The sequence below is a fragment of the Myxine glutinosa genome, chromosome 5 (assembly GCF_964187855.1).
Source record: "Myxine glutinosa chromosome 5, kmMyxGlut1.1, whole genome shotgun sequence".
Taxonomy (NCBI): Eukaryota; Metazoa; Chordata; class Myxini; order Myxiniformes; family Myxinidae; genus Myxine; species Myxine glutinosa.
This window is the reverse complement of record NC_136265.1, coordinates 191,088,998-191,103,364: the sequence shown is the minus strand read 5'-3', so window position 1 is coordinate 191,103,364 and position 14,367 is coordinate 191,088,998. Positions and strand designations below refer to the sequence as shown.

Sequence of the window (14,367 nt, the reverse complement as noted above, 5' to 3'; positions counted from 1 at the left end):
TGCCTTAGCCATGTCCGTCTCCAAGTACTCCCCTCCACTGCGGGAGTGTTTATTCCAAGAGCTAGTCCAATGGAAATTGTGTACAGGTTACAACAAAATTGACTCCCTCTTGTTATGGACAATTGTGGAATTTCCAGCAATCTCAACATACAAAACCATGAAATTAAACATGTAGACCCCATTGCTCAGTAGAATGGTAGTTTACATTTGGCAATTTAGTACCGATCGACCCATCATCAAGTTGTAGCAATCATCATTTTAACAGCTAATTTATAACCTGAAAACATCTTGGGATTTCAACGTACACTTTTTTGTGGAAATATTCCACTTTTGTATAAATATTCTAATAACTAAAGCGAATTCCCAAATGGAATTCTAACAGGAATTTTACCTTGAAATCATTTAATTTTACTGCTGACAAGTACAAGAATTGCCATGAATGGGAAAGTTTGAAGAATCATCATTTAGTCAATATGGAGGATAAAATGGGGGTGTGGGGAAAAATAAGGGAGAATGACATGAAGAAACAGGGTTGAGGAGGAAGAGGGAAAGAAGGAGACGCAGGTTGGGAAGATATAGGAAGGAAAGAGGTATGTACGGAGCATTGCAGGAATGTAGGATGGGGGTGGGAGGAGGGATCACAAATTCTATCATGTTTGTGCAAGTAATAAATATATATGGAATCTTTGGAACACAAAATCTTTGCAAAGTTATGTAATGCGTGCAATGTCAAATACGCGGGCCTTGAGGCTAGGATTGTGGCAACCTTGTTACAAGAGCAAAGGGAGCATAAGAGCGATTTCGGCCGCAGCCTCTCTTCTTTGCATGAGTAAAGAGTTTCTTCGTTTGTTCTGGGAATGAATCTCTGGGCAGGATTAACGTAGGGTTACCATCTTTTGTTTTCAGAAAAGAAGACACAGGACAAAGAAAAGAAGATATTTTCAGAAAATAAGCCAGTCGCCGACTGGGCATTCTCCATCATGCGAAGTCCTTCCTTGACACACCTGAGCTCCTCACCACATACAAGGCTTTCATCCACAACTCAATGGAATACTGCTCTCCCCTCTGGGCCGGTGCTCCTGCCTCACACCTAGCTCGGCGTCACGCTGTTGAAACCAAAGCTTTCACCATCATTGGAATCTCCCCCGATGAAGACAACTCCGAGGGCCTTTCTGTCTTCTACGGACTCCTCTCCAGCCTTGCTCCCCCAGCTCTCTCAGTCCTCTGTCCCCCAAATATTCCTACAGGTCGCACAAGATCTGCCAGCATCCCTCTTCTGGTGAAACTGCCAAAATCAAGACTCTATATTCACCTTCACTTCTTCATTCCTCTTTTCTCCCGCCTCTGGAACAAACTCCATCACTCTCTTCAATCCCACTCCTCCCTCCAGGTCTTTAAAACAGCTGTTCACCACCATCTCTTATCTTCCCCCATCCAAAACCTTGATCTTTTCTACCCCCGTTAATTCACCCCAGATCCACTTTTTGAAAATACCGACTTCTTTCCTGGAAGTCCTTGCAGTGGCCATGTGTTACCACTCCCACCCCCACCACCTTCCCCTTCCCCCTCCCCTCAAGTCCTCTCCCTCCCACAGATCTCCCGTTGTCCCTGTTCTCTGCTGTTGTACTTGTGTGCTTCCCTCTCTCTCCCCATCTTGTCTCCCACTCCCTTTATCTTATGTTTTATGTGTCAGTTAGTCATTTTGTGATTAATTTTTAGCTCTTACACGAGCCTCGATCTTGTATACAAATAATAATAATAATAATAATAATAATAATAATAATTCCTTCAATTTCACTGACTAGCAACGGTACCCGCCCTATGGGCGGGGCTTCAATTGGGAGGCCCAAATGAAAAGGAAAAATATCAGAAATTGAAGGCTTTTTTTGTTTTAAACGATTCATATAAACATCTGTTAAATCATATCACACGCAAATCATCAAAATCTAAACAGTACATGGCGCACATTTTTGAAAAAAGATTGAATTCTGCAAAACGAAGTGGCCGCTACATGTCTTTCTCAGTCGCACGTTTAGTGTGAAGAGTGCATGCCGAATCTGTAACACGGAAGCGGCCGCTACACCTGTTTCTCAGTCGCTTTGCACACGCTGCCGTGTTACTTCGGAGCCGCACGTTTATATAGGAAGAGTTCGTCAGGAGTCGATCGACTCTCTCCCGGTATGTAGAATAAACTATTTGTAGAATTTCAACAAAAGCCACATCACTGTTCATATCGGTAAATATAATTCTATCGTGTTTGGAAAAACTGGAAAATTGGAAAACTTGGAAAAATTGGAAAAACAATATAGCCAATTTTACTCCCAGAGGTCCCAGGAATACCCACCCAAAATATCGTTGCGATCGGTTGAGCCGTTTTTGCGGTACCTTCGAACGGACGGACGGACATTTGGTGAATTATAGTAAAATGAGGATGATGAGCACTCTCCTCAAACTGCTTTCTTGTGCTTGTCCGAGTACACATGAAATTGTAAATTAACCAATATCACCTTTATTTGCCACAGAGACGGACGTACCAGCTATACATGACAATAACTCGGCTTCCCATTCTTCTCGACCACTTTGGAAACACGGGAATTTTGTCTTGAATTTTGCAGCGAATTGACACTTTCTTTTTGACATTCTAATGAAGAAAATCAAATAAATGTACGAATATGGTATAACGACAGAATGGACGGAAAGACTGACCGAGTAGTGAGGAAGCCACTGGACTATCTCACTACGAGGTTAGAGAGAAAGTGAGCGCGTGATGTTCGAACACGTCCATTATGCCATGGCGGAGTAGTACAGACCTGTACCAAGCTGTCCAGCTACAAACATTACATAACCGCATTTTCTCATCGAAAGAAAATGTACAAAAAATGGTTTCACCGTTTAAATAAGGTAAAAAGTATCTCAAATCTTAAAATATATCCCTTTGAAAAGGCAAAAAAAAAACAAAAGAAACGGAAAACACTGAAATTTGTACATATTTAAAAATTCACGCTGGACGGACATTTAAGAACTGAAAGCGAGGACATGTCCGGGAAGACCGGACATATGCTATGGTAACGCTAATTATTATGGGAGATGACATGGAAGGGGAAATGGAACATGAAACGTCACACAATTCAGAGCAATGGACGAGACCGACTGTGCGGCTTTCAGAAGTGAATTTGCTCAGAGGTTCATTGGTGTGCGCATAAGTTTAACAATAGGAGCCATTGGTGTGCACACAAGTTTAACAATAGGAGCCATTGGTGTGCGCACAAGTTTAGCGAACGACCAGCATAGGAGCCATTAATTAGCGCTTTAAAAAAGTCAAAAATCCACCAACCTCCACCAAGGGACTTATTTGTCACTCTCTCTCGTACACAATCTCCATCTACTGGCTCTTAGACCATGTATCTGGCTAAATGCAGTCAGGATTCCACCGCAACGTCTTCAAATTCCTTAATACACCTTAGCTTGCACACACACACACACACACACACACACACACACACACACACACACACGCTGACAAGATGCAAATACACAAAGTTAACCCCTCAATAGTCACACTGACAGAGAAAGCAATGACCCTCTGGATTACAACGCTGATACCGTACTACCTCACTTGGAAGGAGAAATTGAAATCCCAGGAGTAGAGATACGATGTGGTGTCTAACAAGGTGACAGCCTTGCCCCCTCCCTGTTTTGTCTGTCTCTGAACCCACGAAGTAATCTCATCAATGAACAAGGACACGGATACAATCTCAGAAGCAACAGAAAAATCACCAAATAACCTAGCAAGGTGACACATCTACTGTACACCGAATGATGACATTCTACTGTACAACGAATGATGGCATTCTACTGTACACCGAATGATGGCATTCTACTGTACACCGAATGATGGCATTCTACTGTACACCGAATGATGGCATTCTACTGTACACCGAATGATGACATTCTACTGTACACAGGAACGATGGCATTCTACTGCACACCGAATGCTGACATTCTACTGTACACCGAATGATGACATTCTACTGTACACCGAATGATGGCATTCTACTGCACACCGAACGATGGCATTCTACTGTACACCGAACGATGACATTCTACTGTACACAGAACGATGGCATTCTACTGCACACCGAATGCTGACATTCTACTGTACACCGTATGATGACATTCAACTGTACACCGAATGATGACATTATACTGTACACCGAATGATGGCATTCTACTGCACACCGAACGATGGCATTCTACTGCACACCGAATGATGACATTCTACTGTACACCGAATGATGGCATTCTACTGCACACCGAATGATGGCATTCTACTGTACACCGAACGATGACATTCTACTGTACACCGAACGATGGCATTCTACTGTACACCGAATGCTGACATTCTACTGTACACCGAATGATGACATTCTACTGAACACCGAATGATGGCATTCTACTGCACACCGAATGATGACATTCTACTGTACACCGAATGATGACATTCTACTGCACACCGAATGATGGCATTCTACTGTACACCGAATGATGACATTCTACTGTACACCGAACGATGGCATTCTACTGCACACCGAATGATGACATTCTACTGTACACCGAATGATGGCATTCTACTGTACACCGAATGATGACATTCTACTGTACACCGAACGATGGCATTCTACTGTACACCGAACGATGGCATTCTACTGCACACCGAATGATGACATTCTACTGTACACCGAACGATGGCATTCTACTGCACACCGAATGCTGACATTCTACTGAACACCGAATGATGACATTCTACTGTACACCGAATGATGGCATTCTACTGCACACCGAATGATGGCATTCTACTGTACACCGAACGATGGCATTCTACTGTACACCGAACGATGGCATTCTACTGTACACCGAACGATGGCATTCTACTGCACACCGAATGCTGACATTCTACTGTACACCGAATGATGGCATTCTACTGCACACCGAACGATGGCATTCTACTGCACACCGAATGCTGACATTCTACTGTACACCGAATGATGGCATTCTACTGTACACCGAACGATGACATTCTACTGTACACCGAACGATGGCATTCTACTGCACACCGAATGCTGACATTCTACTGCACACCGAATGCTGACATTCTACTGTACACCGAATGATGGCATTCTACTGCACACCGAACGATGGCATTCTACTGTACACCGAATGATGACATTCTACTGTACATCGAATGATGACATTCTACTGTACATCGAATGATGACATTCTATTGTACACCGACTGATGACAAATTGGCAGATCAACTCAAACTAGTAAAGCGCTAAAGTGCTACTTGGAGGACAAGAAGGTCCCCAGGTACAACACAAAAATGTGTAAAATAATCAGCAAAGAATACCTTCACAGAATAAGACTAATTCAGAAATCATCCCTCTCTCCAATGAACAAAATCAAAGCCATAAACCAACTGGTGGTACCGGTATTTCAGTATAGCTGTGCAATTATTATAATTATAAACAGGCCACAATTAGAGATCAACAACTTAGACACCAAAACAAGGAAACTTGGAACTATTCATAAACTATTCTACAAAAACCAACACATTCCGAGGTTTTACTTGTCGAGACGAGGAGGAGGAGGTGGTCTGATGGAGCTTAACCAGGGGCACAGAACAGCGAGTGTAGGACTAGCGGAGTATGTGAAAAGCTCAACGGACTATCGAATGAGACTTTTTCACAAGCAAGGAAAAAAAACAAATCAGAAAAGGTATCCTCAATCCATTTAGCAACAAATTTCCAAAATCAGGTGCAAGTACAGGATACTACACAGGAAAACGAAACAGAAACAAATACAGCCCCAATGATCGCAAAGAAGAAAAAGGAGAATTACAAAAATAAATATCAGCAGATGTACTCTGACAAATGGGAGAATGACAAAAGAGCAGGAACATTGAAAAAAGAGCTTGACAGAGCAGGGAATGACAAGGAAGGCTCATTGGAATGACTCAGAACCACCTTTAGAGGCCATTTATCCCCACAGGGGGGGGGGGGGTGGCCTTTTTCGGGCACCTTGGCCCCCTTTTTTGCAGCAATGTTTTATGGCCGGATGCCCTTCCTGCTGCCAACCCTGTTAGTCGCCTCTTGCGACACACAGGGAATTACCAGTGAATTGGTACTCAATTTGCCGACCTCGGAAGGATGACAGGCTGAGTCAACCCCCCTGGTGTTAATTCAGCGATCGACCGGGACTAAGAAGAGGCCAAATTAATTGGGATGGAGAACGAGTCATCATGAATGCCCAAAACCAGGGACACTACACTAATGGCTTTATGAAGATAGCGGGATTGAGCAAATCGGACAAATGCAGGTTTTGTAGAATAGAAACAGAATGTATCAGTCACCTGCATTCGGGATGTAAAACACTCATGTCAGAACAGTTATACACAGAAAGACATGACAGCGTCTGTAGAGTAATCCACTGGTACATCTGCAAACATTTCAACATTCCGGTTCCAGAACAATCATGGAAACACAAACCAAACTCGATCCATGAGAACGAACACATGGTGCTCACACATGACAAGATGATCCCATCAAGTGTGGACATTGCCAACCAAGCATTGTGTCCGGACATAGTGCTGTGGAAGTGTAACTCAGTGTAACATATTGATTGGCCCTGGTAACTTATTAATTAACCTGGTAACAAAGCAGATACATTTTATGTGTATGAACAATGTAATCTCTTGAGACACCTGGTCAAGGCCCCAGGCTAGAGCACCCCCCCCTGCTGTGATTTCCATTTACACAGCAGGAGGGGAGCGAGCTGATGCCAGGACTCGGTGCGATGCATGACCTCGGGACATTAGCGGAGAGGAGATTAAGTCCAGTTTGGCGATATAACGAGAGCAAACGTTGAGTAAAGTACACTTGTCCTCAGAAGCCCTGCCCGACGGAACGATGGAATGAACGAGTACTTGCTACGTGAAGCGCTGACCGAACGGGAGTGTCGGATGGAGAGAAGGACCAGCGAAAAGAGTTAACCTGATCCATTATATTATGCGGTATCATTTTGGTAATTGGATGAAGTGAATACAGTTTAATAAACGAGACCTTTTGTAACCTGTGTCCGGTCTTTGGAGTCCTGTGAGTCCCCCAGTAAATTCCCTGACAGTGCTCAAACACAAAAAGGGAAAGACGGTATTGTTGATTGAGGTTTCAGTTCCCAATGACTTTGGACTAAATGCTTCAGAAACCAAGGAAATGCTCAAATACCAGGATCTGAAAGATGAGCTTAAGAGGTCTTGGAAATTGAAGAAGCTCAAATTGTACCAGTCATAGTCGAAGCAACAGGGACGATCAGGAAAACCCTTACTGAGCACTTAAAAATCATTCTGGGGAATATCACTACAAACGAGCTACAAGTGGAGGCTGTCAGAGGTTCAGTGAGGATTCCAAAAAGAGCCCTTGGGATGAAGGGATGAGAATGAAGTTTCACAATATGGTTCATGAATAATGATCCTTTACCGAAAAAGGAGTCGAAAATAAAAACAACATAACCTCCGTCCACCTTTGTTGGTGCAAGTAAAGATGGCAATAGCATGATTCCAACCTATTTACATCTCGAGCAGATCTTGCCCTCAATCATGAGAGATTAACCGATTTGTTAGTGTAGGTCATCTGCAATGTTAAATATCACACTTAAATAATGATTACAAAAACATGATCACCGCCATGACGTGTAGTTTATGTACCAGGCACTACCAGGCCCCAATTTTGATCTACTACAGGCACTACCAGGCCCCAATTTTGATCTCTGACAGGCACTACCAGGCCTCAATTTTGATCTCTGACAAGCACTACCAGGCCTCAATTTTGATCTACCACAGGCACTACCAGGCCTCAATTTTGATCTCTGACAGGCACTACCAGGCCTCAATTTTGATCTACCACAGGCACTACCAGGCCTCAATTTTGATCTACTACAGGCACTACCAGGCTTCAATTTTGATCTCTGACAGGCACTACCAGGCCTCAATTTTGATCTCTGACAAGCACTACCAGGCCTCAATTTTGATCTACCACAGGCACTACCAGGCCTCAATTTTGATCTCTGACAGGCACTACCAGGCCTCAATTTTGATCTCTGACAGGCACTACCAGGCCTCAATTTTGATCTCTGCCAGGCACTACCAGGCCTCAATTTTGATCTCTGACAGGCACTACCAGGCCTCAATTTTGATCTACCACAGGCACTACCAGGCCTCAATTTTGATCTCTGACAGGCGCTACCAGGCCTCAATTTTGATCGACCACAGGCACTACCAGGCCTCAATTTTGATCTCTGACAAGCACTACCAGGCCTCAATTTTGATCTACCACAGGCACTACCAGGCCTCAATTTTGATCTCTGACAGGCACTACCCGGCCTCAATTTTGATCTACCACAGGCACTACCAGGCCTCAATTTTGACCTCTGACAGGCACTACCAGGCCTCAATTTTGATCTCTGACAAGCACTACCAGGCCTCAATTTTGATCTCTGACAAGCACTACCAGGCCTCAATTTTGATCTACCACAGGCACTACCAGGCTTCAATTTTGATCTCTGACAGGCACTACCAGGCCTCAATTTTGATCGACCACAGGCACTACCAGGCCTCAATTTTGATCTCTGACAGGCACTACCAGGCCTCAATTTTGATCTCTGACAAGCACTACCAGGCCTCAATTTTGATCTCTGACAGGCACTACCCGGCCTCAATTTTGATCTACCACAGGCACTACCAGGCCTCAATTTTGACCTCTGACAGGCACTACCAGGCCTCAATTTTGATCTCTGACAAGCACTACCAGGCCTCAATTTTGATCTCTGACAAGCACTACCAGGCCTCAATTTTGATCTACCACAGGCACTACCAGGCCTCAATTTTGATCTCTGACAAGCACTACCAGGCCTCAATTTTGATCTACCACAGGCACTACCAGGCCTCAATTTTGATCTCTGACAGGCACTACCAGGCCTCAATTTTGATCTCTGACAAGCACTACCAGGCCTCAATTTTGATCTACCACAGGCACTACCAGGCCTCAATTTTGATCTCTGACAGGCACTACCCGGCCTCAATTTTGATCTACCACAGGCACTACCAGGCCTCAATTTTGACCTCTGACAGGCACTACCAGGCCTCAATTTTGATCTCTTACAGGCACTACCACGCCTCAATTTTGACCTCTGACAGGCACTACCAGGCCTCAATTTTGATCTCTGACAAGCACTACCAGGCCTCAATTTTGATCTCTGACAAGCACTACCAGGCCTCAATTTTGATCTACCACAGGCACTACCAGGCCTCAATTTTGATCTCTGACAAGCACTACCAGGCCTCAATTTTGATCTACCACAGGCACTACCAGGCCTCAATTTTGATCTCTGACAGGCACTACCAGGCCTCAATTTTGATCTCTGACAAGCACTACCAGGCCTCAATTTTGATCTACCACAGGCACTACCAGGCCTCAATTTTGATCTCTGACAGGCACTACCCGGCCTCAATTTTGATCGACCACAGGCACTACCAGGCCTCAATTTTGATCTCTTACAGGCACTACCAGGCCTCAATTTTGATCGACCACAGGCACTACCCGGCCTCAATTTTGATCTACCACAGGCACTACCAGGCCTCAATTTTGATCGACCACAGGCACTACCAGGCCTCAATTTTGATCTCTGACAGGCACTACCAGGCCTCAATTTTGATCTACCACAGGCACTACCAGGCCTCAATTTTGATCTCTGACAGGCACTACCACGCCTCAATTTTGATCTCTGACAGGCACTACCAGGCCTCAATTTTGATCGACCACAGGCACTACCAGGCCTCAATTTTGATCTCTGACAGGCACTACCAGGCCTCAATTTTGATCTACCACAGGCACTACCAGGCCTCAATTTTGATCTCTGACAAGCACTACCAGGCCTCAATTTTGATCTCTGACAGGCACTACCAGGCCTCAATTTTGATCTATCACAGGCACTACCAGGCCTCAATTTTGATCTCTGACAGGCACTACCAGGCCTCAATTTTGATCTCTGACAGGCACTACCAGGCCTCAATGTTGATCTCTTACAGGTACTACCAGGCCTCAATTTGATCTCCTACAGGTACTACCAGGCCTCAATTTTGATCTCTTACAGGCACTACCAGGCCTCAATGTTGATCTCTTACAGGTACTACCAGGCCTCAATGTTGATCTCTTACAGGTACTACCAGGCCTCAATGTTGATCTCCTGCAGGTACTACCAGGCCTCAATGTTGATCTCTTACAGGCACTACCAGGCCTCAATTTGATCTCCTACAGGTACTACCAGGCCTCAATTTTGATCTCTTACAGGTACTACCAGGCCTCAATGTTGATCTCTTACAGGCACTACCAGGCCTCAATTTGATCTCCTACAGGTACTACCAGGCCTCAATTTGATCTCCTACAGGTACTACCAGGCCTCAATTTGATCTCTTACAGGTACTACCAGGCCTCAATGTTGATCTCCTACAGGCACTACCAGGCCTCAATTTGATCTCCTACAGGTACTACCAGGCCTCAATGTTGATCTCCTACAGGTACTACCAGGCCTCAATTTGATCTCACATCGAGCAACAAAATCCATGACGAGCCAATTGTGTCTACAACTTTGGAACTTGCATCAGTTGGAAGTTTCCTTCGTTAAAAACAAGATTCACTTTTATATTTTACAATTCAGCACCAAGAGTCCATACCATGGAGGGGCAGGTGTCCAGCGTCTTATTAGCCGGAATCACCAGCTCGGAAGATGTTTCGGCCCTGAGTTGAAGGTGCATCTGTGGAGTCCTGTCCTTGGGCAGGTGGGTTCCATAACCGACCATCCTCGCCATCACGGTTGGCAGATGGTCCACCAAACGGTGCGTTCTTCAAATCTGGTGGTCCACAACAACGATTTGATGTTACAACATCTTATGCCACCAAACACCAACTTGGAAAACCTTTAAAAGGATATTTCATGCAAACATTCATTTAATAATTATACATTCACAACACCTAAATCTCCAGGAGTTTCGGTCAACGATGGAAACCTCAGGTGGTCAAATATTGTGTAAACCCATTACCTGGTCAGGTTAGGAAGATCCTTCTCTCATTTGATTTCATAAACATATACAGGTATCGATCAGGCTAAATTTGAGCACAGAGTGGTGTCTCGATAACAATGTCAAAGTTTGTATTGTTTTCTTGTGTCCCACCTGCTCAGACAAAAGTTTGTATTGTTTTCTTGTGTCCCACCTGCTCAGACAAAAGTTTGTATTGTTTTCTTGTGTCCCACCTGCTCAGACAAAAGTTTGTATTGTTTTCTTGTGTCCCACCTGCTCAGACAAAAGTTTGTATTGTTTTCTTGTGTCCCACCTGCTCAGACAAACGTTTGTATTGTTTTCTTGTGTCCCACCTGCTCAGACAAAAGTTTGTATTGTTTTATTGTGTCCCACCTGCTCAGACAATGTATTGTTTTCTTGTGTCCCACCTGCTCAGACAAAAGTTTGTATTGTTTTCTTGTGTCCCACCTGCTCATACAATAATTTGTATTGTTTTCTTGTGTCCCACCTGCTCAGACAAAAGTTTGTATTGTTTTCTTGTGTTCCACCTGCTCATACAAAAATTTGTATTGTTTTCTTGTGTCCCACCTGCTCAGACAAAAGTTTGTATTGTTTTCTTGTGTCCCACCTGCTCAGACAATGTATTTTTTTCTTGTGTCCCACCTGCTCATACAATAATTTGTATTGTTTTATTGTCTCCCACCTGCTCAGACAAAAGTTTGTATTGTTTTCTTGTGTTCCACCTGCTCATACAAAAATTTGTATTGTTTTATTGTGTCCCACCTGCTCAGACAAAAGTTTGTATTGTTTTTTTGTGTCCCACCTGCTCAGACAAACGTTTGTATTGTTTTCTTGTGTCCCACCTGCTCAGACAAAAGTTTGTATTGTTTTCTTGTGTCCCACCTGCTCAGACAAAAGTTTGTATTGTTTTCTTGTGTCCCACCTGCTCAGACAAAAGTTTGTATTGTTTTCTTGTCTCCCACCTGCTCAGACAAAAGTTTGTATTGTTTTCTTGTGTCCCACCTGCTCAGACAAAAGTTTGTATTGTTTTCTTGTGTCCCACCTGCTCAGACAAAAGTTTGTATTGTTTTATTGTGTCCCACCTGCTCAGACAAAAGTTTGTATTGTTTTCTTGTCTCCCACCTGCTCAGACAAAAGTTTGTATTGTTTTCTTGTGTCCCACCTGCTCAGACAAAAGTTTGTATTGTTTTCTTGTGTCCCACCTGCTCAGACAAAAGTTTGTGACTGCTTCCTAAAGTGACTGCTTCGGCAGTTGTGATGTTCTCAAACGTCTTGAACGGAACCATAACTGTAGCTCAGAGGGATTTTCAAATGGGAAACAATGCAAAATAAATAAATAACAATAAAATTAATAACAATGGGGATAATAATAACAATACCTTGGAGAACAAAAGATAAACTTTCATTAAGCTTCACGGAAACTTTTTACCGTGGTCAGTGAAAGGTACACCACAGGATCACTTTGACTGATGAGAATAAGACAAGAAGACGAACACCACCATATTGGAGGATAAAAATGTTTACCTGTGACTCGACGCCAGCTTACCTGTCGTGACGCCCTCGTGCTCGAAATGAGCAGCGAATCTCCAAGCCAATGGCGTAATCCAATAGCAGGCCCGATAAAGTTGCAGGTAAAGTGAGTGATCCGCGCTTTGGTCATTTGAATTGGTGTTCCAGTGGAACGGCAGAGGCCGCGATTGCGATCCACGCTCGACAGGTAACCTATCACGCCCCCATAGGTAGTATGGGCGAACCACGCCTTCCATCAACGGCTGACATCCCCGCCCTGCACCACGAACGTTTTAAAATCCAGGTAAGGAAGAACAATACCTGCTGAGACTGACGGCTCTTAAAATATGACACTTGAGATGGTGGTGAACAGGTGTCTTGAAAACCGTGAGGGAAGAATGAGGTTCAAGAGAGTAAGGAAGGTGATTGCACAGGTAGGAAAAGAAAGGAATAAATGAGTGGTGGTGAGCAGTGGTTCTGGGTTGAGGTAGCTAGGAGGAGGTTGCTGGTGGTCCATGTCGCCATGTGTCCTGGAGATACCTGGGGGAGACAACGCATGGACAGCACAGAGATCTACACTACATGCCAGGTGCACAACTTGATGTCCTCTGCAAACATGGATACCGTAATTCATCAGTCTCATAATTCCATCAGCCTCATCATTCGAGATATTCAATGAGTTGATAATTCCATGAGTTGATAATTCCATCAGCCTCATCATCACTCGAGATATTCCATGAGCTGATATTTCCATCACCCTCATCATCACTCGAGATATTCCATGAGTTGATCATTCCATCAGCCTCATCATCATTCCAGATATTCCATGAGCTGATAATTCCATCAGCCTCATCATTCCAGATATTCCATGAGCTGATAATTCCATCAGTCTCATCATCATTCGAGATATTCCATGAGTTGATAATTCCATCAGCCTCATCATCACTTGAGATATTCCATGAGCTGATAATTCCATCAGCCTCATCATCACTCGAGATATTCCATGAGCTGATAATTCCTTCAGCCTCATCATCATTCCAGATATTCCATGAGCTGATAATTCCTTCAGCCTCATCATCACTCGAGATATTCCATGAGCTGATAATTCCATCAGCCTCATCATCACTCGAGATATTCCATGAGCTGATAATTCCTTCAGCCTCATCATCACTCGAGATATTCCATGAGTTGATAATTCCATCAGCCTCGTCATCATTCCAGATATTCCATGAGCTGATAATTCCATCAGCCTCATCATTCGAGATATTCCATGAGCTGATAATTCCTTCAGCCTCATCATCATTAGAGATTTCCATGAGCTGATAATTCCATCAGCTGCATCATTCGAGATTTCCATGAGCTGATAATTCCATCAGCCTCATCATTCGAGATATTCCATGAGCTGATAATTCCATCAGCCTCATCATTCGAGATATTCCATGAGTTGATAATTCCATCAGCCTCGTCATTCGAGATATTCCATGAGCTAATAATTCCATCAGCCTCATCAATCCAGATAATCCATGAGCTGATAATTCCATCAGCCTCATCATTCGAGATATTCCATGAGCTGATAATTCCATCAGCCTCATCATCATTCGAGATATTCCATGAGCTGATAATTCCATCAGCCTCATCATTCGAGATTTCCATGAGCTGAAGATTCCATCAGCCTCATCATTCGAGATATTCCATGAGCTGATAATTCC

At 43.8% G+C, this 14,367-nt stretch overlaps 1 protein-coding gene across 1 annotated transcript in view; it reads right to left on the bottom strand.

The window, feature by feature from the left end:
• Positions 1–12,915, bottom strand: part of LOC137426565 (uncharacterized) — an 87,004-nt gene extending 74,089 nt beyond the window's left edge. Inside the window, exons 1-2 of the mRNA XM_068115195.2 lie at positions 12,696–12,915; positions 10,784–10,960 (exon numbers count right to left, since the gene is read on the bottom strand). Coding sequence (XP_067971296.2) covers positions 10,784–10,918 — 135 coding nt within the window. The 5' untranslated portion in view covers positions 10,919–10,960; positions 12,696–12,915. The remainder of the gene's footprint in view (positions 1–10,783; positions 10,961–12,695) is intronic.
• Positions 12,916–14,367: the final 1,452 nt, after the last annotated feature.